At 37.6% G+C, this 26863-nt stretch overlaps 2 protein-coding genes across 4 annotated transcripts; both read left to right on the top strand.

The window, feature by feature from the left end:
- The first annotated feature begins 3413 nt into the window (after positions 1-3413).
- On the top strand, positions 3414-10031 carry manea (mannosidase, endo-alpha). 3 transcript variants are annotated; one of them, XM_059352681.1, is made up of 5 exons: positions 3414-3550; positions 5453-6055; positions 6771-6880; positions 7327-7403; positions 9078-10031. In XM_059352681.1, exons 2-5 carry the CDS (start codon positions 5551-5553, stop codon positions 9709-9711), a joined length of 1326 nt encoding a protein of 441 aa, XP_059208664.1. In that variant the 5' UTR covers positions 3414-3550; positions 5453-5550; the 3' UTR covers positions 9712-10031. The 3 variants fall into 3 exon arrangements, with proteins under 3 accessions (XP_059208664.1, XP_059208662.1, XP_059208663.1); XM_059352679.1 differs by lacking the exon at positions 3414-3550 and adding an exon at positions 3706-4047; XM_059352680.1 differs by lacking the exon at positions 3414-3550 and adding an exon at positions 4061-4337.
- A 7067-nt stretch (positions 10032-17098) lies between these two features.
- Positions 17099-24723, top strand: fut9a (fucosyltransferase 9a). The gene is made up of 3 exons (XM_059353775.1): positions 17099-17595; positions 19428-19677; positions 21788-24723. Exon 3 carries the CDS (start codon positions 21796-21798, stop codon positions 22876-22878), a length of 1083 nt encoding a protein of 360 aa, XP_059209758.1. The 5' UTR covers positions 17099-17595; positions 19428-19677; positions 21788-21795; the 3' UTR covers positions 22879-24723.
- The last annotated feature ends 2140 nt before the right edge of the window (positions 24724-26863 follow it).

The raw sequence follows: 26863 nt of genomic DNA, 5'->3' as shown, positions 1-26863 counted from the left end.
AATGTAAAAAATACTGTTTTGGCTGATATATACATTTGCGGTGTTTTATTGTTACTGAAACTGAATTAACCCATTTATCATTTTACATCTTTTACTGTCATGGTTTAGCAGTTTTTCAGCATAAAATCTACAGACATTTTTTACAGTGTACAAAGAAAAATTCACTTACTGCACTGGCAGATAATTGTACTTGTTTTAGGCATGTATTTGCTTAATTCTAGTTATTTATTTCTTATTTTTTGTCAGTTGGTTTTTGCAGTGTGTCTAGAAAGTGTAAAGATTGCAAAATGACTATTCCTCTTCACCTCTTTCACTGCAAAAAAGGTGTGTCTAAAAACCAGATAAAAACATTAAATCTGAGGGAAATGATCTTGCTGCATGGACAGATAATTTACCTTGACAAGATTTCTTAAATTAAGATTGTTAAATCTAGAGATAAGCATGTTGAACACTTAAAATAAGAAATTAACTCTTATAACAAGATAAATTAAAGCTGCCAGCAGTGATGAACTGGCCCGAGCAGAGTGACCTGATGATTATTAGTTTCTTGCAAAGATTTTTTTTTTTTAAATGTTTTTGTGTTTTTTTTTGTCTTTTTGTGTCTTTTTTTTGGTGATTTTACGTCTTTTGTGTCTATTTTTGATATTTTTTTGTCTTTTATGTCTTGTGATTTTATGTCTGTTTCTTTTTTGGTCATTTCATGTCTTTTTGTATCTTTTTTGTGTCTTTTTTTGTGTGTTTTTTTGGTCATTTTGTGTCTTTTAACATCTTTTGGTCACAAAATGACTAAAAAAGACAAAAAATGTACCACAGAGATAAAATTAAAGCTGTAAGCAGCAATGAACTGGCCCGAGCAGAGTGACCTGACAATTATTTGTTTTTATCTAGACACTCCTTTTTTGCAGTGGAAAGTGTAAAGATTGCAAAATGACTAGTCCTCTACACGTCTTTGACTCAACAGACAAAAAGACAAACGGACTCTTAAATTAATTTCGTCTCTGTGTCATGTAACCCAGTGACAGTTTATTTATGCAGCTTTGCGCCACAGACGTCTCTTCGCCTGCTGCAGAGCTCCGTTCATCGGCACTGAATACAACCAGAGGAGGAGCGGCAGGAGGAAACACGGAGCGCCCAGGTGGAGGTGGGACAAGATCCAAGCCAACAGGAGCCACAGACCCACTTTCAGACAGAGGAGCAGGTAGTAGGTGATCATCTGTTTGCTGAAGGTGGAGTTGGCCTGAGGAAAGAATTCATGTGTGTTCATCTTAATGTGTATTTATGCTTTCTGCAATAAAACAGACTATGTTATCATAGGGCTGGGCGATATGGACCAAAAGTCATATCCCGATATATTTAGGTTGAATATCAATATACGATATAAATCCCAATATTTTTATCGTAAAGTGAGAGCAAATATTTAGTCAAAGTCAAATATGACATGTCACAAGTAGTTTTATTGAAACCGTTCATTTAAGTGAACACAAACACTGTAAAACAGGAGTGCCTCTTTTTTATTTATTTTTTTATATCAAAGCTCCATAAAGTGCACATTTAAATAAATAAAAAAATCTTAAATAAAAACAGCCCATGAAAAAAAAATAATAATCTTTTTCTGTAATAAATATGTTTATATAATATATATAATTATTAGTATTATTATTATGTGCTTATTTAATTATCTTATTGTTTAAAGACTTGTTTTTAGGATTGACATTGTGAGCTTTTTCATGCTTTTCAAGCTATTTAACTGTTGAATATGGTGAGTTTTTACCTAAAATATTGGCTCCAATTGAGAGTTTTAGTTACATGGAGTTTGAAAGTTATTTCAAAAGCATTTTCTACCAAAACGTGCTTGTTTCACGTATTGCTGGCTTATTTTAATATTACTACAGTCTGGCTTTTCAAGCCAAAATTGCTCAAAAATAATAATATTTGTATTTATTTCAAGACATCATTGGTTTTTCCAGTGTCTAGATATTACTTTTACGTATTTAAAGAGTTCTTACACTGTAAAAAAAAAATCTGTTATTTTTACAGTAAAAAAAATGGCAGCTTTGGTTGCCAGAATTTTACCGTAATAAATATGATGCAACTTTTTGTTGAATATGGTGAGTTTTTACCTAAAATATTGGCTCCAATTGAGAGTTTTAGTTGCATGTAGTTTGAATGATATTTCAAAAGCATTTTCTACCAAAATGTGCTGAAAAGAATAACAAACATTACAAAAGAACTAAATATGACAAACCCTAGTAAGGGAAGCATTCAAATTCAAGCAGTTCAAGTCAAATGAACAGCTTGAAAGGGTACAAAGGTAAGTGGTGAACTGCCAGAGGTAAATAAAAAAAGGTAAGCTTAACCAAAACTGGAAAATAATGTACATTTCAGAATTATACAAGTAGGCCTTTTTTCAGGGAACAAGAAATGGGTTAACAACTTAACTCTATGGAGTCTTGGGCTATTTCGTCCATTTTTGAATTCTTTTCATGTCTTTGTAAGTCATTTTGTGGGTTTTTTTGGTCATTTTGTGTCTTTAGGTGTCTTTTTTGTCATTTTGTGTCTTTTTTTGGTCATTTTGTGTCTTTTTTTAGTCCTTTAGTCCAACATAAAATGTGATTTTGAATCTTTTTTTTACTCTCAAAACACTATCATGCTCAATAAAGAATTTTAAATGTTGCAAATGTGCATTCATTTCAGAGTACACTGAGACATTAAACTGCATAATTTTCAATTAAATTCTAGAAAAGTTGGTGTGTTCTAAAACTTTTGACCAGGAGTGTATATCGGTATATCACCCAGCCCTATGTTATGTGTCCTGGCCAACCCGTACCTCCAGTTCCTCCAGAGCATCAAACATTTCATCAGTGTCATCATCGTGTACCTCGTGTTGCTCCACAGCATCAAACCACTCCTGAGTGTCTTCAGGCCTGTGGAGGTGAGGAGCCAGGTAGGGGTGGGACCTCCTTCTGCTCCTGCGGAGACAAGACTTTAGAGGCTGCTCTCCCATCATCGGCGAGTCAAGTGAGCTCTTCATACGACTGGAAAATGAAATGAAAAAATATTTTGACATTTTTCAGTGATCACAAAAGTTGATGTTACATAAATTATACACACTGTAAAAACTCTTGTTCTTAGTTTGTAGAAACAAATACATATTCTTTATATGTCTATTGTTATATGACTTTCTGATATATGTTTGCAGCTTAACTTACCTTATAGTGTATGCAGATTCTGCCCAACAGGGGAAATAAGTATATTTGTTTGTAAGTTGTTGATGTCAGCAACCACTAACACTTGGAATGTTATTTTTCAAAATAATAATGTTATTGTGACTAATGATATTATCTAAACAGCCTCGGGGTTGGCTCATTTACCATCGTTTTCTTGATAATAACCAAAATAATTATCAATAAAACCATGGAAAATGTCTAGATATCAGCTCTTGAATTAAACTCTTATGAGCTATTTTTGTTGTTATTATTATATTTGTCAAAACAAATGTACCTTCAGTTTTACCAGGCATTAAAATGAACAAGAAACTCAAGAAAACGAGGTTGGTCTAATAATATTTTCCATGATATTTTTATGTATTGAGATGTACCTGTGTATCTGTCCTTTTTTAGTCAGGATTGTTTAGTGTAATTCACCTCCCCACCGGGTGGGGGCGACCTGTGTGACTCTGAGCCGTTAAACTGCTCCTTTGACTGTTGTTGACGCAGCAGATCTCCAGCTGCTCTGGATGGATCGCAGCCACTGCGCAGCCGCAGACGGAGCGTTTGTAGATCTTGGACCTTTTCCGGGACATGCTAGAGAACCAGAAGTACAGGTTGATGTTTCATCTCGTCCTCTGGTTCCTCTGCAAGGAAATAATTGATGAAGAGTCACTGGAGCTGCTGCTAACCGGCTGTTTTTAACACTGATATTATGTTTCAAGTGGCTCTGTTTTAACACGGAAACAGCTGAAGTGTTTTATACTCTCGGAGGAGAAAACTAATATTGTTTCTGTCTGTTATTCTGCTGCTGTTGACAGTCCAAAGTTCATCATTACAGGTAGAGTTGTTGTTAATGTTAGCTTGTTATTGTGTATTTATTAAACTGTTAAACTGCATGTAGCCTGTAGCTTTATGTGTTATAGCACTGTTAGCTTCCTGTAGCTGCTGACTGAATATGACTGGACTCATTTAAAACAATGGAGCTCTCTGCGACACTTTATTTATTTTTGTTTTTAACAAAATAACCTACACTGCAACTGGGTTAAATGATCGTTGTTTGCATACTGATATTTGAGGCTTTCGTCCTCTTAATTGTGAGAATTTGCTGCTTTTCTACGAGGGACGGAAGTAAAAAAAATAGTTGAAAATAGTCCCAAAAATGGATATGATTAGAATGCATGTAAATTGGAAAAAAATGGAGGTGTGAAATGCATGTAAATTGAAAAAATAATGATACATTATAATAAGTGATTTGATTAATTTAAATAGAACTATCATGATATGAAGAAAATGTAGCCAATAAAAAAAAAAAAAATCCCATCTTTGACATTTTGTGACCTCAAGCTGGAGGAACAAAAACGTGATTGAAATGTTTACAACTTAATAGTGGAAGTATGTGAAATGAAAAAATAGAGTAATGAATTGACAATTTACTTGATAAACTTGTTTGACATTTTAATACCAAACTGATCCCTACTGACATTAATTTGTTCACAGAAAGTGTCTTAGAAAACTGAGAAAAGTATGAAATCTTCATATTTGAGATTGCTGAAAACAATTTTTGCTGAAAACAATTTTTGCTTAAAAATTCCTTTCAGTTATCAAAATACTTTTATTTAGCTTCACTAATTGTTGCAACTCTAAACTATCAATCAAAAAAAGACCAAAAAAAGATACAAAATGACCAAAAAAGACAAAATTACAACAACAAAAAAGACACAAAATGACTGAAAAAACACAAAATTGCTTAAAAAAAGACACAAAATTACCAAAAAGACACAAAATTACCAAAAAATACACAGAATTACCAAAAAAGAAACAAAATTATTTAAAAAAAGACACAAAATGACAGGGAAAAAAACAAAATTACTTAAAAAAGAACAAAGTGACCAAAAAATACACAAAATTACTAAAAAAGACACAAAAATATTTTTAAAAAGACACAAAATTGCCAAAAAAAACACAAAATTACTAAAAAAGACACAGAATTACTAAAAAAAGACACAAAATTACCGAAAAAACTAATTAAAGGGACCTTCCACACACAACACGGTAAAGTGCCATTCATATAAAACTCACATTAAACTTTCATATCAAGGTGGGGGCCACAAAATATCGTCACGAGGGCCACAATTGTCCCACGGGCCGCGAGTTTGAGCCCCATGTGATAAATCAAGATCGTAACTTGACTGTTGACAGCCCTGATGTTCTATTCTAACACACTTGTGTCCTCAAACCTCCAGGCTGAACAGAAACCCTCTCAATGGCATCCTGTCCAACAACAATCCCTCCCTGCCGTCCCAACAATGAGCAGCAGAAAGCCTCCAGCTCCAACTGAAGAATGGCGAGGTTCAGACGCAAATCTTGCATCACATTAATTGCTCTGGTGCTGCTGGTGCTCATAATAACGGTGGTCCTGAAGGCGCTGACTCCAGAAGACTCTGGGTTCAGCAGCCCTGTGGGCGCCGAGCTGTCTCCGGAGAGAAACAATGACAATCAGATCCAGAGGGAAAACAACAATAAAGCCGACCAGACTAAAATGAACGACTCGGCTCAGTCAGACAAGCTGGAGGCGACTCTGAGGAGGTTCCCTCCTCCAAACTACTACGTCCACGCCTTCTACTACGGCTGGTACGGGAACCCCAAGTTTGATGGCAAATACATCCACTGGGACCACCCACAGCTGCCCCACTGGGACACCAAGGTGGCTCAGGGGTACCCACAGGGGAGACACGTCCCGCCTGATGATATCGGCTCCAACTTCTACCCCTCTTTAGGTCCTTACAGCTCCAGGGACCCCTCCATCATAGAGTCTCATATGCAGCAGCTACGCACAGCAGCTATTGGTGAGACGGAAAGGAACCTGCTACTTCGGGCTGCACGACTATGGCCAAAATGATAATCACAATTATTTTTTATCAATATTGTAATCACGATTTTTAATCACTATTATTCATTGTGTTAGGGAAAACATCTGTATTTTTATTGCACTACTTTTAAACAAACAATAGGAACAATTTTTAGTGTCCGGTGCTTGTTGTAAACAAACAGAGATCGCTAAGAGAACACCTCCTGCAGCAGCAGCACATACACACTGTACTGCTACAGAGCTAACTGTTAGCCTGTTAGCACATACACACTGTACTGCTACAGAGCTAACTGTTAGCCTGTTAGCACATACACACTGTACTGCTACAGAGCTAACTGTTAGCCTGTTAGCACATACACACTGTACTGCTACAGAGCTAACTGTTAGCCTGTTAGCAATTTGCAGACTGGACGCTAAGGGGTGAACATCCCCTCCGGCTCTGCAGCTGGGAGAGACTGCTGCAGGAGGACTGTGCTGCTTCGACTCGTTCTTACTCTTCTTAATGAGTTAAGAAGAGTAAGAACGAGTCTCCAAAAGTCTCCAATAACACCAGAAAAAGTCGCTGGATACTGCTCCCTACTGCCACTACTGTATTACTGCTACAGCACATTTAGCATCACTGCAACATTTACAATAATAACTTTATTATATTCAATCTGAGGGTTCATGTTTGACCTGTAACTGTGTTTCAGGCGTCCTTGCTCTCTCCTGGTATCCTCCCACTATGAAGGACGATAACGGAGAGCCAGTGGACGACTTTGTGCCTTTACTGCTGGAAGTGGCTCATAAATACCACGTTAAGGTCTGTATGGATGTTGTAGTGGAGCTCAGTAGCCTTTTGTTTTGTATGTAGCAGTAGACTTAATGAATGCTATTTAGTGAAAAAATCGAATAAATAAATCTCTATTACTGCACTCACATGGAATCTGAGATATATCCAACTGCTGACTTTTTGCTATCCACTCTGCTGCTGTAATTTTTGAAATTTCCCTGTTGTGCGACTAATAAAGGTAATCCTAAAATGAATCTTAATCTTAATCTTAATCTGAATTAGGAGTGTGAGTCTGGCAATATTTTACTTGATGTCATCCAACGTTAAAGTATTTTAGTTTTTTTGTCATCTACCGCAGCAGAATTTACATTGTTTTTATGGATAATTACATAAAATAATAGACAAGAAAGACATTTTTTTATTTAGTTTTATTAATTCCCTGTGGATGCTTTGTGCTGCTGTTTCTGTGTTTACAGGTTGCGTTTCACATCGAACCGTACAAAGACAGAGATGAAGTCAACATGTTCACTAACGTCAAATACATCATTGAGAAGTGAGTGTTTTTCTTCAGTGTTGTCAGTCAAATGTCACCATAATGTTGCCTCTGTCATAACTCATCACACCAATCAATAATTATCATGTTTGCATCAGTATTTTTATTCCTTGTGACATTTTCCTTCTCTTCAGTTCTCACAGTTCAATTCTTTTGCCATGGCAACCGCGTAGCAACAAATGAGCCTCAACTGCCCGGAAGTTCGTTGCAGAAAATTGAAACTGAATTTTGCGAACTGAATTTGAGTTGTGAGAACTAAATGTTCAGTTCCAAACTAATGAATTCAATTGCAAATTACAATTCAGATTCAGTTTTTCAACGCAATGATTCAAACTGAACAATACAAATTCAAATGATGTGATTCAAATCCAGATTTTTAACCCTTTGATGCACAACATGGGTCAAAAATGACCCTCATTCATTCCCCATGTTATTTAATGCTGCTGTGTGTTTCTGTGCTCTATGTTTTGATATCAAATTATTTTATGATTGAATATTCCAAATATTCTTTGAATATCTTGTTTTTGATAACAACAGATCATTTTTTCCATTTTGCTTGTCATACTTTGAAGAAAAAAGGTTTTCGAATTATTACATAGCTTACGACTTGGCTAAGTAGCTTGCTAAGCTAACTACTTAGCCAAGAAGTTAGCTAAGTAGTTAGCTTAGCAAGCTACTTAGCAAAATACTTAGCCAAGAAGTTAGCTAAGTAGTTATCTTAGCAAGCTACTTAGCAAAATACTTAGCCAAGAAGTTAGCTAAGTAGTTAGCTTAGCAAGCTACTTAGCTAAAAAATGGATATGGGTGATATTTGACCCATATTGTGCATTAGAAGGAAAAATGACAAGAAACATTAATAAAGGAAAACATAAAATTAGGACGTATGATGATCAAAAACAAACTAATTGAGGAAAACCTGGAATACTGAATGATGAAAATAATTAATTGCAAAGATATAGAAAATTAAAACTCATATATATTGGGGAACCTGGTCTCACAGAAATCCGTGGAATAGCCACGGAATCACTCAAATTTCCGTGAAACTGACACGGATTTCGCTACAATGCAAGTTAATGACAGTCATATCCCGTGGCTATTCCATGGATATTTTTTCCTATTGGTTTGTTCCAAGTCACGTGACTTTCAAGGTTCCGGCGGTCAGAACAAAAAACATGGCGGACAGTTCTCTCATTTTTAGTAAAAAATCAATATTTTGACTTAGTTTCTGCATAAAAATGGATTTTGATCACATTTCTAGTGAGAAATATATGTTTTATTTACTAAATATTCACTCAGTGAATGTACATAATCACTTTGTATGTTGGAATAGCCACGGGATATGACTGTCATTAACTTGCATTGTAGCGAAATCCGTGTCAGTTTCACAGAAATTTGAGTGATTCCGTGGCTATTCCACGGATTTTGAGTTAAGCGAATTATTCGAGAACTGAAATTGAATTGCAAATTACAATTCAGATTCAGTTTTTCAACGCAATGATTCAAATTGAACAATACAAATTCAAATTATGTGATGTCAAATTCAGTGTTTTAATACAATTATTCAAGTTAAGCAATTCAAATTCAAATATGAATAAGTCAAATTCAGTTTCTGGTGGCTCATATTTAATTTCCCATATCTCTTTTCTTGTTTATATTGTGTCCTCCTCTCCTCAGGTACGGAGAGCATCCTGCTTTCTTCAAGTACCGGACCAACACTGGTAAGCTCCTCCCTCTCTTCTACGTGTACGACTCGTACCTGCTGAACTCGGAGCAGTGGGCCAAGCTGCTGAAACACACGGAGAGCAGCAGCATCAGGAACGGCCCGTACGACGCCATCTTCATCGCCCTGCTGGTGGAGGAGAAACACAAACGGGACATCCTGACCGCCGGCTTCGACGGCCTCTACACTTACTTTGCCACTAACGGGTTCTCCTACGGATCCACTCAGAGAAACTGGGACTCTGTCAGAGCTTTCTGTGAAGACAACAACCTGATATTCATCCCCAGCGTGGGTCCCGGCTACATCGACACCAGCATCCGACCCTGGAACTTCCAAAACACTCGAAACCGCATCAACGGCAAATACTACGAGACCTCTCTGAGTGCTGCGCTGCAAGCCAGGCCTGATTTCATCTCCATTACGTCTTTTAATGAATGGCACGAGGGCTCTCAGATTGAAATGGCAATCCCCAAAACAGCTCAGACTGTTTATCTAGACTACCTGCCCAATAAACCTGCAATCTACCTGGAGATAACTCGCAAATGGGCTGCCATATTCGGGGGCGAGAGGAGAAAATGGCAGGATTAATCAGACTCAGAGCCATCAGATGTTTATTCATGGTTGTTTAACCCTTTGATGCACAACAAGGGTCTAAAGCAACATGGTCTCACAGGAATCCGTGGAATAGCCACGGAATCACTCAAATTTCCGTGAAAAGTTAATGACAGTCATATCCCGTGGCTATTCCAACATACAAAGTGATTATGTACATTCACTGAGTGAATATTTAGAAGATAAAACATATATTTCTCGCTAGAAATGTGATCAAAATCCATTTTTATGCAGAAACTAAGTCAAAATATTGATTTTTTTTTTCACTAAAAATGAGACTGTCTGCCTTTTTTGGTCATTTTGTGTCTTTTTTTGGTCATTTTGTGTCTTTTTTGGTCATTTTTACGTCTTTTTTGTGTCTTTTTTTGTGTCTTTTTTTGGTCGTTTTGTGTCTTTTTTGGTCATGTTTTTTGTTCAGACCGCCGGGACCTTGAAAGTCACGTGACTTGGAACAAACCAGTAGGAAAAAATATCCATGGAATAGCCACGGGATATGACTGTCATTAACTTGCATTGTAGCGAAATCCGTGTCAGTTTCACGGAAATTTGAGTGATTCCGTGGCTATTCCACGGATTCCTGTGAGACCAGGTTCATCTAAAGTGACCCGACTAACTATCCTTCAGTATTGCAGGTTTTTCTCAAATAACTTGTTTTTGATCATCATACAGCCTATTTTTTTTTTCCATTTCTTATTTTTTGAATGAAAACCCTTTTTTATCACTACGCTTCTAATGCACAAGGTCATTTTTGACCCATGTTGTGCATTAGAAGGTGTTTATATGTTGTCACCAGTTTTAAAACCTGACAAAGAAGACACAATTATTAACTATCCTATTTTGTTAAATTGGTGTTTTTTTCCAATGGAAATTATTATTTGGTGGCTCTAATAAGTCTCAAATGTTAAAATATGTGATTTTTCAATGTAATCTGGTGGTTCTAACGACTCTTTTAAAGTTAAACCTTCAAAATAAGACAAACATAGTTGCACATATACTCAAATTGTTAATTTATTAGCACTTTTTGTATCACTACGCTTCTAATGCACAAGGTCATTTTTGACCCATGTGTGTAAACTTGTTGTAATGATACAAAAACTGCTTTTCTTCATAAAGTATGAAAGGAAAAATGGATATAATGATCTGCTGTATTAAAAAAAGGTATTAAAACATGCAAAAACATGCATTCGAAGGTGTTTATATGTTGTGCATCAAAGGGTTAAAATAATAACATGAAAACTAAATGGAGTTCTAGTTGCAGAGTGCACAACAAAATGCAAATGATTAATTATAGTATGAGAAGCGCCAAGTGATTTTTAAAGCCACAGGCAAGAAAAATTCATTTTAGCTGCAGTGATAAATGTGTTTTTTTTACACTTGGGTGATTAATTGTTAATTTAACTGATGTCTTATTACTTGTGTTTACACAGACTTGTACATTTTGGGATTCTTAAAGTAATCAGCATGTTTTTATCACCGTATCCAGCTGGAACTGTGCATAGGCATGTGTTGCCGTCCTGTAATCTGTGCCTACATTAGACCTGAATAGAAATAAATAAATCGCACCGTCAGAATGAAGGAGGATAAACAAAGGAGTCTGCTGCTAGAAAGCTGTCGCCTCACTCAGCTTCCAGCCTCCAAAGTCTCATGTTTGAGAGGCGTGTCAAGCTAAAAATCTGAGATGAAAATAGTAGCAGACGGGACAGAGTTGAGTTATTGAGAGGGCGAGGCAGAGGGAAGATTACTATCTAAGGGATAGTTTACCTTCTTATTAATGTTCTGACAACAAGTCTAGTACACGCTGTCACTGTGTTTCTATCACTGACTGTTTAAAATATGGACAGAGTCTCCATGCTGTCATCCAGGTTCAAGCTCAAGGGTTTTATTTGCTATTTGTGGACGGACCACAGTCCAAACACATGGGATTATTGTGCAGGACTCTGTCATGGTCAACGAAGAAACTTAAATAAGGAGAATAAATATTAAATATTTAAAAAAAAAATGTTTTTCTTTTTTTCTTCTTCCTTTTCTTTTATTGCTGCCTTTCTTACTATTATTTTATTTATTTTATATATTTTATTTATTTATTATTATTACTTATTTATTTATTTATTTATTATTATTACTTTTTATTTTATTTTATTTTATTTAAATTTTTTTTGGAGCGAGATCAGTCGTGAAATACTTGGAGTCATTTTGGTTTGGATGGTGGTTTATTTTCCTATCTGTTGCGATATCTTTGTGAATATAGAGAGCACTTATATGTTGTTTTTTGATAAAAATAAATAAAATATATAAAAAAAATATATATATATATATAAAATATATGTAAATATAAATATAGTAAAATGTATTTATATATATTTATATATATAATAAATATATATCTATAACATATATTATATATAATATAAATATAATATATATATGTATATATATATATATATACAAATACTAGGGTATCAGCTCCAAAATATGGGCATTATTTATACAACATTATGGAATAAGGCAGTCTAAAAAGAAAAATATATATAAAATGTGGATGCACTGTACAGAAAGTTTGGTATGTGCAGGCTCAGAGTAATAAATATATATATTAATAAGTAAATACACTGGTTCTGGGGTTGAGGGGGAGAGAGATAATAATTGAATATTGAACAGGTACAGTGAGGGGAGGTCGTGTTTGACACATACACATATTCAGTAGTTTTATTTTACCATCAGTCTGACTGTGGCAGGGAAGAAGCTGGTGAAAAAGCGAGTTTTATGAGTGATGGGTGGGCTGAGTCGGCATCACAAAGACAGAAATTAGTTATAAAGTCCTAAATAGTTTTTAAACTGTCTATTTTTGCTGTAAAGTTGGACATTTTAACATGGGTGACTCCCTTTTACAGGCAGCCTCAAGTTGCACGCCGAGAACTGGATTTTTTTGGCACTTTAACACTGACTTCTTTTTTCAGTCCTGGATGTTTCTGTAACTCTTATTTTGAAACTTCCTTGCTTGCTGCAAAATTTGCATTTCGACATGAATATTCTGTCACTATAGTCGTGTTTTTGGCCACCTGGTGAACTCCAATATTGTCAAATCAAATCAAGTCAAATCAAAATGACTTTATGTATCCCAGAGGGGAAATTCAGTTAGTCCGTTAGCTCTTCTTTAAATTATTGATGAGCTTGATGGCTGTAGGAGAGAAGGATCTTTTTAATTTCTCTGTCCTGCAACGGAGAGAGAGGAGCCGTCCACTGCTGTTTCTTTTTGGTGGTTTTACATCTTTTTTTGTAATTTTACATATTTTTTTGGGATAATTTTAGATCTTTTTTGGGTAATTTTACATCTTGTTTTTGGTCATTTTACATCTTTTTGGGTAATTTTACATCTTTTTTTGGGTAATTTTACAGATTTTTTCAGAATAATTTTAGATCTCTTTTGGATAATATTACATTTTTTTTTTTTTTTTTTACTTTTTTTTTTGTAATTTAACATATTTTTTGGGGATAGTTTTAGATCTCCTTTGGGTAATTCTTGTTTTTGGTATTTTAAATTTTTTTTGTAATTTCATATTTTTTTGTAATTTTACATCTTTTTTGTTATTTTACATATTTTTGGGATAATCTTACATATTTTTTTTGTAATTCTACATCTTTTTGGGGGGTAATTTTAAAAAAAAATGGTATTTTTTAAATCTTATTTTGATAATTTTACATGTTCTTTGGGGTCATTTTACATATTTTTTGGGCAACTTTACTTAAAAAAGAAAAAAAATCTTTTTAATCTTTTTTTCTATTCAATTCAGTTCAAATTCAAAATGACTTTATTTATCCCCGAGGGTAAATCCAGTGAGTCTAGCTGATGGCTGTAGGAGAGAAGGATCTTTTGAATCTCTCCGTCCTGCAGCAGAGAGAGAGAAAGTCGTCCTCTGCTGTTTCTTTGGTCCATAAAGGTTTTGTGTAGCAGATGATCTGGTATTTAAAGATGGACTTTAACATGTTGACAGGTCATCTCTCCTCCACCTCCTCCAGTGTGTCCAACCTGGCTCCAACCACAGAACCAGCTCTTTACACCAGTCTCTCCTCTTGTAGATATTTTCTTTCAGTCTACCAACTGCTGAGTCAAACATCTGGATTGTAAACTACTAAATGCTCGACTGTTCTCACCAGCTATTGGCTAACTTTGTCTGTCTGCTGTTTGGTGCTGAATAGTTAGATTACGGTGGGTTTTTAGAGCTGGAACACTACGGCTGTGTTTGAAAAGAGTCTGGTAATGAGAGGAATCATGGTACAGGGTCACAATTCAATATATATGAGTGATATGTTCTCATACTGTAAGTAAGGCAGTGTATCAAGATTTTAGGAAACTGTCATAGTATAAAAAACACCACGAATATTATGCATAAAATCCCTAAAACATTCAACATCACAGCTCTAATTGTTGTGCAATGGTTCTGCTGCTATTATTAAAAATTGATAGTGTTTTTGAGCATAGACAGCATAAAAAAACGTAATTTTGCGATACTTAAGTGTATCAAAATGTTCTCACTCCTAACATTTAGCAGGCAGAGAAGGGGTGTAATGAAAGACACTATGGAGTTGCATCATGGGAATTGTAGGATGCAGCGTTTTTAAATCTTAACCCTTATAATGGACAAAAAGATGTGATTTCTGAGCCATCTGTCTCTCACAAGTCCTCCAACATAATGGAAGTGCAATAATAAATTGTCAGAGTGCCCCTTTAAATAATTAATGAGCCAATAACTTGCCAAGTTAAAAGGTTTTAGCAACATGTGGAAGCTCAAGTGCCTCTTTATTATGTAGAATCAATCAATCAATATCCTTTATTTAACCGGGTGGAAAAGTCATTGAGATCAAAAACCTCTTTTCCAAGAGTGGCCTCGCCAAGACGGAAGCACAAAAGCAAAATGGTTGACACAAATAAAAGAGACACAAATAAAATACAGTCACACACTACAAGAAAAACGAGTTGGATGACAGGATTAAACAAAACAATCACATGATCACATTGAGCTTATTTCTCTGTCTTTTAAAAGTGACTTTTGTGATGTGACATCTGAGCCTTTTGCTCCTTCAATTTAAACATTATTTTAAATTAAATCTGCCTCTCACAAGTCCTCCAACATTATGGAAGTGCAATAATAAATTGCCAGTGTCCCTTTAAATAATTAATGAGTCAATAACTTGCCATGTTATAAGGTTTTATTGGTGTAAACGGCAACATGTGGAAGCTCAAGTGCCTCTTTATTATGTAGAATAATTTACCCTCCTTATGTGCTGTTAATCATAACAGCAAGTGATGTAAATAACATGAAAATGTTGTGAACATGGGTATGAATTACTTACTTAAAAGGCAGCCATGGACGACACACACCTCCCATTATTTTTGTCATTAGCAGGCAGAAAAGGGGTGTAATGAAAAAGATGATTTGGAGTTGCATCATGGGAATTGTAGGATCCAGTGTTTTTAAAGCTTGACCCTTAGAATGGACAAAAAGATGTGATATCTGAGCCTCTGATCCTTCAATTTAAACATTATTTCAAATAAAATCTGCCTCTCACATGTCCTCCAATGTTATGGAAGTGCAATAATAAATTGCCAGAGTGTCCCTTTAAATAATTAATGAGCTAATAACTTTTTAATCAATCAAGTTAAACGGTTTTAATGGTGTAAATAGTAACATGTGGAAGCTCAAGTGCCTCTTTATTATGTGGAATAATTTGCTGTTATTCATAACAGCAAGTGATGTAAATAACATGGAAATGTTGTGAACATGGGTATGAATTACTTACTTAAAAGGCAGTCATGTATGACACAGACCTCCCATTATTTTTATTTTTGTTTTGTTGGAGTTGCATCATGGGAATTGTAGGATCCAGTGTTTTTAAATCTAGACCCTTAGAATGGACAAAAAGATGTGATATTTTAGCCTCTGCTCCTTCAATTTAATCATTCTTTTGAATAAAACCTGTTTCTCACAAGTCCTCCAACATTATGGAAGTGCAATAATAAATTGCCAGAGTGTCCCTTTAAATAATTAATGAACCAATAACTTGCCAAGTTAAAAGGTTTTCATGGTGTAAACAGCAACATGTGGAAGCTCAAGTGCCTCTTTATTTAGAGAATCATTTTCCCTCCTCATGCGCTCAGACATCAGCCTGATATTAATAACAGCAAGTGATGTAAATAACATTAAAACGTTACTTAGCTGCTGTTTGGTTTAGTTAATGTTTGTGGTGCATCATCACCACAGACTGGCGGTCAGAGTTCAGCCTCCAGGAGACACCATGGAGTTGCATCATGGGAATTGTAGGATGCAGCCTTTTTAAAGCTTGACCCTTAGAATGGACAAAAAAAAAGTGATTTCTTAGCCTCTGCTCCTTCAATTTAAACATTCTTTTGAATAAAATCTGTCCATCACAAGTCCTCCAACATAATGGAAGTGCAATAATAAATTGCCAGAGTGCCCCTTTAAATAATTAATGTGCTAATAACTTGCCAAGTTAAAAGGTTTTATTGGTTTAAACTGCAACATGTGGAAGCTCATGTGTCTCTTTATTTAGAGAATCATTTTCCCTCGTTTTGCGCTCAGACATCAGTCTGATATTAATAACAGCAAGTGATGTAAATAACATGAAAGACCTCCCATTATTTTTTGTTATTAGCAGGCAGAGAAGGGGTGTAATCAAAGACACTATGGAGTTGCATCATGGGAATTGTAGGATCCAGTGTTTTTAAATCTTGACCCTTAGAATAGACAAAAAGATGTGATTTCTTAGCCTTTTGCTCCTTCAATTTAATCATTCTTTTAAATAAAATCTGGCAATTTATTATTGCACTTCCATAATGTTGCAGGACTTGTGAGAGACAGAGTGCCCCTTTAAATAATTAATAAGCCAATAACTTGCCAAGTTAAAAGGTTTTATTGGTGTAAACTGCAACATGTGGAAGCTCAAGTGCCTCTTTATTTAGAGAATCATTTCCCCTCCTCATGCGCTCAGACATCAGTCTGATATTAATAACAGCAAGTGATGTAAATAACATTAAAACGTTACTTAGCTGCTGTTTGCTTTAGTTAATGTTTGTGGTGCATCATCACCACAGACTGGCGGTCAGAGTTCAGCCTCCAGCTTATCGCTCCATCACTAAAAGGCAGCCATGGACGACACAGACCTCCTATTATTTCTGTTATTAGCAGGCCGAGAGGGGGAGGACCTTTACTCCGCAGCAGCAGTGATTCACCTGCTTATTCAAAGGAGAACCTTAAGCAGATGATTGAAGTGTAATATGCGCTGAATCTCAGCATCCCACACACAAACACACACATGCACAGACACACACACACACACACACACACACTGGAGCTCCGCCACAGCCTGCAGCTGCATTGACGGTAAACAGAGGAAGGTAGCGCATGGGCAGCCAGCAGGGAATTATTCCACATCGCATCACATCACTGAGCATACATGGCGTCCTCACACACCGAGCCATGAATTTAGTGTGCAGGCTGACGGTGTAGCCGCCAATTCTTCTCTCCTTTTTTTTTTTTTTTTTTTTTTTCCTTTTTCTTTGCAGCCATCATTCTTTGCGTCGGTGTGCAGCAGCAGCAGCAGCAGCAGCAGCAGCAGCGGGGATTGAAGATTGAGCGCACATTGCTACAGTAGGTATCATTTTGTGGATCAAGACGATGGATGTGGGCTCATCCGGATCTATTCCTGCAAACACGGCGGACCGGAGCGATTTTTTATTCCAAACGCATCCACATCTCCCCTATGTTGCAAGGTGTCTTTGAAAAGGCTACGGACCTCTGGAGGAAATGAGAAGAAAGGTCTATTTTCACGCCTGTCGAGATGGTGAGTGAAATGCATGGCTGTTTTTCCCCCCTGCAGCCCCTGGCTCAGCAGCGGTACCTGCTTTTTGACGGCAGATCCTCGCCAGCTAATTAGAAATGATCTCTGACTGTAAAATTCACTGACCGGCGCTTCCCCATTTGTGTTTATTTGTATTTACATCCCCAACGCACTGGGTAGCTTTTACTCTATGCCATATATATTTTTTTTACTCTCAGCTGTGTTTGCATCGCACATACTGTCGTTTTTTTCCCCTCAGCATCATCATCCTCCACGCTATTATTTATATTCTGCGCGTTTTTGGTGCGCAAAACGGTGCCGTGTTAGGCAACACATGAAATATTCTAGTTATTCTAGTGAATCTCCCCCAATATTCTCATCAACTTCATGCAGTGCAGTGTCACGCCTAAAAGACAACCATTTTAAACAGTGGCTCCACTATAGCATCACGTTTTAAAATGACCTTCAGTGCTCGGTGGCTGGAAATTAATTCTCACCTGGGATGTGAGTGTCCTTTCACAATCAGTGCTGTGGCCTTCCTGCCATCATGCACATAAATCAAAGTGGATATAAGAGACTGGGGGTGTGATTTTTTTTAGGTCATGAGCGCTCTTCTGTTGCCCTTTAGCCTACCTGTTACTAAACCCACATGAGGGATTTGATGCATCTCTGTGACTGATGCTACCAAAAATGTGTGGTTGCGTTTTTTTTCTCTCTCCCCCTCTCTGCCTCTCTCCAGTCATTTCTATCGTAGCCTCTCTGCAGACTACTCACCCATGCGGTGCTCTTTCCGTGTCCCAAATACATCACAATGCATTTGACAAAACCCCAGTTATGTTATTTTAAAATCTGAATGGATGCTTGAGCTGCACGTCTCACTCACATCTCATTTGTTGTTGCAGAGATGGAAAGAAGAGAAGAAAATAACGACTCAGCCTCCCATTCATTACCCTCTTATCTGAAACACTCTGACCTCAGCACCATCACCATGGAGACACTATAACTTTACCTCACACTGCATATTTAATAGGAATGATTGTGATCTTTGCATTGCTGGGCACTTGAGCTTTTTTCCGATTCTGCTCTATCTGAAGGTATGCACGGGCTGCATCCTCTGTAAAGCAAAGAGCTTATCACTGCTGCTCACAGTAACCATGTTACAGCTGTGTAAGAGGATTTGCCTACATGAAAATGTATTGATACTGCAAGCCTTTAAAAGAGATACTGGCTCTGGTTCATGTGGCAGATTTGTGTCCCTTTAAGTCACAGATGGCAGAGATGAATGGGTGCTGTCATACATGCAGCCATTATCATTCCCCATATGTCATATTAGACGCATGATGTGAGGGAAAAATCGTCGTTTGAGCTTGTCCTATTGATTTAAGTCTCCTATAGTGACATTGGGAATGAAGAAAAAGTCACCTCTCGAGGTCTGTTTGAGCTTGTATGGCCTCTTTATGCAACATGCAGGTGTGTAGAGCCCCAGAGAGCTTTAGAGTCAGGGGCCTTTCTACTCTCCTCAGCCTTAAGATGGCAGCATTCTCTTACAATACATGCTATATATGCCATAAACTAATAACAGCTGGAAGCTTACATCTATGCTTAACTAACAAATTTGAAATAACACCCACGATTAGCTCGCACTTGTGCAATAACCTCGGTGTTTTCATTTCATTTTCCACTCAATTTAGGAGGTTTTGAGCAAAGATGAAGCTGGTCTCTGCATGCTGATTGCATATAACCTCACATGCATGCTTGGTTTCTGTGGTGATGTTCAGCCTCTCCAGCCCTAATTGATTCTCTCTGATTCTCTTCTTTTCTCTGCTCACGTAAAGGAGGCGTCATTAAGAAGACCTGTACGTTCAAGATCAAACGCACCTCGTTAGATCATTAAGGATCATTGTTAATCTGCGTTAGAGCAAAGGGGGGCCTCTCTCAGCGGTGACCTGCAATTTTTTTTTTGTCTATGAGCTCTGAATCACAAAGAAGATTGATCCCTCCGTCGACCCGATGTAGGAGCTGCACCCTCCGATTCCCACAACCTCGACTCTTGCTTGGATTTCAGCATTCAGTCAAAGCCACCAGGTTTGTATTAGAGTGAGATTGAGGAGGCCTTAATTTTTCTCTATGGGTATCGATCCAAAGTAGTGGGTGCCTTACGCACAGCAGGGTGCAAACTCATGGATTATAGCAAGAATGGGAACACCAGTGGCGGTTCTACACAGGGGCCTCCAGGGGCCAAATTAATAATGAAATGATCAATTTATAATGATGAACGACGGAACAATTCTTACCTATTTTTTGTTCAAACAATATCTCATTGTGCACAAAAGGAACCCCGAATGTGAACATTGTATAATAGTTTAATTGTGCAATAAAAGCTAATAAATATAGATCATTCTCACTGTACAACCTGGTCTCACAGGAATCCGTGAAATAGCCACAGATTCGCTTAACTCAAAATCCGTGGAATAGCCACGGAATCACTCGAATTTCCGTGAAACTGACACAGATTTCGCTACAATGCAAGTTAATGACAGTCATATCCCGTGGCTATTCCAACATACAAAGTGATTATGTACATTCACTGAGTGAATATTTAGAAAATAAAACATATATTTCTCGCTAGAAATGTGATCAAAATCCATTTTTATGCAGAAACTAAGTCAAAATATTGATTTTTTTCGCTAAAAATGAGAGAACTGTCTGCCATGTTTTTTGTTCTGACCGCCGGGACCTTGAAAGTCACGTGACTTGGAACAAACCAATAGGAACAAATATCCATGGAATAGCCACGGGATATGACTGTCATTAACTTGCATTGTAGCGAAATCCGTGTCAGTTTCACGGAAATTTGAGTGATTCCGTGGCTATTCCACGGATTCTGAGTTAAGCGAATCCGTGGCTATTTCACGGATTCCTGTGAGACCAGGTTCCACTGTACTGCACTTTCAAAATAAAAAAAAGTAATTGTGCAGAAAAATGAGAAATGTCATTGTCGTACAAAAATATCTGTTAATGTTGTTGAGTCTCATTGCTTCAATCAATGTCGTTCTTCCAAATATGAGACTTTTAGCTAAAATAAAGGCTTTGAATGCTTAAATATCATTTTTCATGATTTTTAACTGGCCCCTCCTTTGCCCCCACAGTAACATTGGTCTAGAAGCGCCACTGGGGAACACTGTGTTCACCTGCAGATGCTCAGAAGCCAGAAGTGTATTTAATTGAGGCCTAAATGATCTTCAGAGTCAATGATCCAGTTTAATAGGCCTCATAAACTCTTGGTGGTGATGATACCTGTGCATGATTAGATAATGAGCCTGGATGTTGTTTCCGTTTTTTTGTTTGTGTATGTATTTATTTTTATTGTTTTCTTATAAGAAACATATATACAAATTAGAGATAGTTGGTGGATCTACACAGAACAATACGTTTTTTTTTTCTTTTGCATGAGACAAAATAAACGTGGGTATAAAATAAATGGCACTAATACAGTTTTTAGACACTAAATCAAGAAAAGGTTGCCAGATTTTTAAAAAAGATATCCTCTTTAGCAGATATGATGCAAGGTTATAATAGTTTTTTGTTTTTTTCATTAGTTTTAGTTTTTAGTTTTTCGTGAATTTTTGTTTTCAAATTCAGTTAGTTTTAGTTAGTTTTTAGAGTGAGTTTTCTAGTTTTAGTTTAGTTTTTAGTTTTTGAAAATGCTTAGTTTTAGTGTTAGGGTGCTAGATTCAAAGAGGTCATAATAAATGTTTCCTTTATTTCCTTTGGTTTATTCATCTCAGCCCCAATAAGGTTATTAACTCTTACAGTTCTGGGTGTTTTGAATTTTGTTTCGAGTGTAGACATCCCAGTCTCAGTAAACATATTCACCATGTGTTCCATGTTCAAATAGAAACACTGAATTATGAATGAAAAAAGTTGACAAAAACGAAAACTAAGGACATTTTCACTATAATTTTAGTTAGTTTTGTAACCTCACAATACAGTTTTAGTTAGTTACCGTTCTTTTTAAAACTCACTTTTTAAAACGAAAATGTTTATTTCGTTAGTTTTCGTTAACTATAATAACCTTGATATGATATACCTGATTTTCTCCAAGTGTAATACATTTCCCAGCTCTCTCAACCACATTTCAAATGTAGAAGGTTTCCCTGTTGATCATGACTTTATTTTTTTGCCTTTTTTCCAGGACAGAGTATGCCATCTGCACCTTTCCACAGGATCCTACGACCCCTTCTGCTCGGCACTTTCATCCTGGGATGCTTTGTGACTCTGTTTTTGATGTATTTTAAACCATCCACCAGCTGGTTGTCAGGTCCCGTAGAGTCCACGGTATCCACCGACCGGGTCAAGAACCTCTTCTCCACCAAGAGCGACAAGAACGTGACCACGGTGCTCATCTGGCTCTGGCCCTTCGGACAGACCTACGACCTGGGCGTGTGCAGCTCTCTCTTCAACATCGAGGGCTGCTTCATCACGGCCGACAGGAACTTCTACAACAAGTCGGATGGCGTCGTCATCCACCACCGGGACATCTGCACCGACCTGTCCAACCTGCCGCCGCTGCAGCGTCCATCCTTCCAGAAGTGGATATGGATGAACCTGGAGTCGCCGTCCCACTCCTCCCAGCTGCCCGGGATCGAGAACATGTTCAATCTGACTCTCAACTACCGTCAGGATGCTGACATTGAAGTGCCTTATGGGTCCATCGTAGCGGCGGAGGGCGAGGAGGACTTCGTCCCGCCCAGCAAAAACAAGCTGATCTGCTGGATCGTGAGCAACTGGAACCAGGACCACGTCCGGGTCAAATACTACAACGAGCTGTACAAACACATCGAGGTCCACGCGTACGGACAAGCCTTCGGGGAGTACATCTCCGACCAGGACTACTTCCCCACCATCGCCAGCTGCAAGTTCTACCTGGCGTTTGAGAACTCCATCCACAAGGACTACATCACGGAGAAACTCTACAACCCGCTGTCCGTGGGCACGGTGCCGGTGGTTCTGGGCCCGGCCAGGCAGAACTACGAGAACTTTATCCAGGGGGACGCCTTCATCCACGTGGACGACTTCACCTCGCCCAAGGAGCTGGCTGATTACCTGCTGCTTTTGGACAAGAACGAGGAAATGTACCTCAGGTACTTTGAGTGGAGGCGGCACTTTAAAGTAAAGAAGGCCTATTTCTGGGCAGAGCACACATGCCTGGCTTGTGATTACCTGCGTAGGCACAAGGAGTACAAGGCATTCAATAACCTTGACAAGTGGTACTGGGGCGGATAGTGCTATGAAGGGCTATGCAGCGCTTGTTTTGTTGTTAAAGGCAGTGCTTTAAGATTTCTGTCCTTCGGTTAACATGAAGGGTGATTACTGTTCGGTCCACAGCTCCCGAATGATGTTTTTCTATTGGTTCAGTGGCCCGGTGAGACATCCATCTTCTTTTGTTTTTCTTTTTTTTATTTGCAAGCCAATTTCGCTAAGCCTTACTTTGCCTTTTTTTGTGTTATTCATTTATTATTTATTTTAATGAATTACAAATGCACTACATTGTTATTTCAACCCATGTTTTGCTTGACATGACAACATTTGCTGCTATTTTGTTATGTTTTTGTTCTATTATTAGTATGAATGCTTGATTATGTGGATGTTTCTGTGTAACAGAGGACATTCATGGTGCAAGGTTGTTTTTTTAATTTTAAATATCACCTTTTCATGAAGCGGACATCGGGATAGTGTTGGCTGCAGAAGGACATAAAACGTGCAAATATTTATGTAATATTTATTCAAAGTGAGGCATTATATGATAAAAAAAACAATCTCATCTGTGCTAGTGATGCAGTCACCTATGCAGTGTTTACTGAACTCAAATGTGAAAGTAGTTCAATTGTGTCATGTACATATTGTGTATTTTTGGGATCATGTAGCCGTCATTTTTTTCCATATTTTTGTAAGTTTGCATTTGCACTGCTAATCCAACTGTTACCTATCTTTACATATGTACAGCGAGACAGACGGGCGTCGTGTTGTGTGGTTGTAGATGGCATATGGTGATCATTACCCCGCTAGTCTCTGACAGCAGATGTGACTCTGCTCTGAGAGAGGAAGGTTACTATTTTAATCATGTTGTGAATTGTTCATTGTCACATGTGATGTGTCACAATGGTTGGATCCCGTGTGGATAATGATAGTACAGTACAGAGCCATTGAACAGCAATAGGAAACTGCTAGACACCTCATTATATTGTATTCTGCTTTTATCTGTGTTATTTAATTGAATATAGTTACAGGGAAAAGCACAAAATGAACATAATACTGAAGAGATTATTGCTGCGCGTACTGTACTGTCATCCCACAATGTGACATTAAATATTTACACTGATAGTCTCAACTATTCCAAGCAGATGTTATTAAATGGGTGAAGATTAGTTGAGATCTGCCCACGTTTGGGAGCTGTAAGAAACAGGTCCAAGATTACTGCAAGATTATCCACTTATCTGTCTTTGAATCATCACACATCACGCAGTGTTGTTTGGGGAGTTAGAGGGTGCATGTGAGAGATATTTTTCTGGATTTTTCTTTTTGTTTTGTTTACACTCCTGTTTACAGTTTATGTGGCTCGCCAGCCAACCTACACCACTCATGATCACACTACAAAAAAAGCATCAGCATCTGTAGATATCACATCACTTTTAAATGTTGCCAGAATCCACTGAACAAATGCACAACAGCACTCAGCAGCTATTGACATGATGGTCAAGTTTTTACAGAAAGAACTGTGCAAAACCAACATTTTATGCAAGATGAGCCGGTGTCTTCTTGGTCAAAGTTCTCCAACATTTTTCAGGTTATTATCATTTTGATATTTCTTCACTGTCAAAGGGACCATTGATGTAAATTAGGATGAATTCAATTATTTTTCTTATGGAGTATGGTTCCAAATGCCATAGTGAAACTTGTATATAAACCTCGTAGTGAACTGAATCATCATCTGGATCAGGGATGGGCAACTTAAATGCTGCAGGATATGATGAAACTGCAATTTCAAATATATTTTAACAGTGCAGTAACTTAACATATTTCATGCTCAAATGCATGCATAACAGTATAAATAGGAATACAAAAGGTTTGAAGCAAATAAAAAATGATTTCAGTGCAAGAACAGCAGACCAACATTAATTGCAAGAAGTAATTTTGTGCATTTTTACACTGCACTTTTAAGATTTCATGCTCAAATGTATGTAGTTGTACTGAGGGCCACTTCAAGTGAGGGTGCGGGCCGTATGTGGCCCCCGGGCCTCCAGTTGCCCATCCCTGATCTGGATCAAACCAGCCCACTAACACAGATCATTCCTGTATGTGCACCAGGCGGAGGGAGCTCCAACAGTGTTTGCATTTATGGGGGAAAAGAAACAATGTGCTGTATATATTTTTAATGTTCAAATCTCTTTATAACATGCAAGTGTTGTCAGGCAGTGAATGTGATTTCGCTGCACCTTTGTCGGTGCTTCAAGAGGCTGTGAACTGAAAGGAGAGACACTTGAAAAGGAAAAACCAGCGTCAGAGACAATGGTTTTAGTGTTATGAGGTGGACGTTTTCATCAAGGGAGGCAATTTTACACAGATTTTTTTTTTTCTCTGTTTTGATTAGGCAGTAATCCTGTTGGCATGACCTAATTGTAAAAGTCGTGCCAAAATGCAGCAGAGATATAGCACTTTTTATTCATGTGGAGTTGTGTGACTCACTGTGCTGGTGGCTGTCTTTAGATGGAGCTATTGTGAGTGCAGAAACTGTCATTCAAAAGACTCGGCTGTCCCACAGATTAACTATGAAACTGCCACTCATGGTTTCATATTGTACAGTCCAATCTCATGTATGAAAACAAAGGTTTCTTGTCCATTGTGGTTGGTGACTTTAAGGAACAAAAGTTGTTTTTTTTTTCTTTCTTTCTTCGTGTTGTCTGTCATCCCCTCTACCTTTTCTCTCTTTTTTGCACAAAAACAAACATGAGGAGCTGTGGCTTCTCTGTCCCCCTGTCTGAGTCTGTGAGTGTGTCACAGCACCAGAGAGTGAATCAGGAAAGTCTCTGGAAACTGTCTGACCTGGCACTGATTCTGCCAGCGTCCTTAAAAACACTGTAAACCAAGTGGGATGATGAGATCTTTGTGTGTGGTTGAACTTGACGATTTCTCCAGAAATTCTCACTGAAATAATCAGCGAGTCAATCATTACAAGTTTTTTGCCAAATCAATGTATTTTGCCAAATGTTGTGTTTTAACTGTAGATGTCTGATAGTGTCAAAGAAAATAAAGATATGGACAAATGAGCAAACATGAGTGGAGCATACCGAACTTATTATTATTTGATGGTAAACTTGTGAAATCTTATGCTGAAACCATTACAAAAAAGCAAAAAAGCCAAGAGTTTCTGTTGTTGCTTGCTATCCTTTAAGAAATTAAGAATTTGCTTCCTTGCCAGAGAAAGCAAATAAAATAACTAGAGTTGGATGAGAAGATTGATACCACTCTATTATTTGTACGGTAAGCCACTTAGCTTAGCCTAGCTTAGCCTAGCTACAATTCTACAATGTCATTTAGCAGACACTTTTATCCAAAGTGACCTACAAATGAGAGTTAATACAACACAAGCAAAGATGAAGTCAAGAAATATAGCAAGAATAAGAGCCGTGGGTCAAGTTTGAGTCCATTAGGACGAAATTGCTTTTATTAGCCTAGCATAAAGACTGGAAACAGTCTGAAAGGGGTCATCCCATGTTCCCCAGGTCCTTTGTTTTTTGGAAAAAAGGTCCTATGTTCCCCGTTTTTCTGAAAAAAGGGATTATCCCAATCTTTACGGTAGACTCTCAGCATGGCCAGCAGGCCTACCATCACATGGCCCACCTTAGCTCAAGCAGCAGCTACTTTCTGGTTACTTTGCAGTTATATTTTTTGCTTTTTAAATCTAGGATTACTCATGTTTGTATATTCTCACCCCTAATCATATTGTCTTGCATCGAGGCTTAGCTTTTTCCTTTTAGGGTTAGTGTTAGGGTTAGTTTAGGGTTAGGGTTAGGGTAGGGTTAGGGTTAGGGTTAGTTTAGGGTTAGGGTTAGGTTAGGGTTAGGGCAGTGGTTCCCAAACTGGGGGTGTGACCCCGAGGGGCGCCCCAGGGTTATAAAAGTGGGGGCGTGGCAAGGCTAAATTGAAATAATTTCATTGTTCCCCAATGCTGGTAAAAGCTAAATCAGATCATGAATCTACTCCAAATATT

The sequence above is a fragment of the Centropristis striata genome, chromosome 16, assembly GCF_030273125.1.
Source record: "Centropristis striata isolate RG_2023a ecotype Rhode Island chromosome 16, C.striata_1.0, whole genome shotgun sequence".
NCBI classification, from domain to species: Eukaryota; Metazoa; Chordata; class Actinopteri; order Perciformes; family Serranidae; genus Centropristis; species Centropristis striata.
Note: the sequence above shows the minus strand (reverse complement) of the source record. Positions and strands in the feature narration are given on the sequence as shown.

Coding starts and splice junctions, on each gene's coding strand:
- manea (XM_059352681.1), top strand. CDS start 5,551: ATGGCGAGGTTCAGACGCAAATCTTGCATCACATTAATTGCTCTGGTG. Junction 6,056..6,770: donor GCTACGCACAGCAGCTATTG/GTGAGACGGAAA, acceptor ACTGTGTTTCAG/GCGTCCTTGCTCTCTCCTGG. Junction 6,881..7,326: donor CTCATAAATACCACGTTAAG/GTCTGTATGGAT, acceptor CTGTGTTTACAG/GTTGCGTTTCACATCGAACC.
- fut9a (XM_059353775.1), top strand. CDS start 21,796: ATGCCATCTGCACCTTTCCACAGGATCCTACGACCCCTTCTGCTCGGC.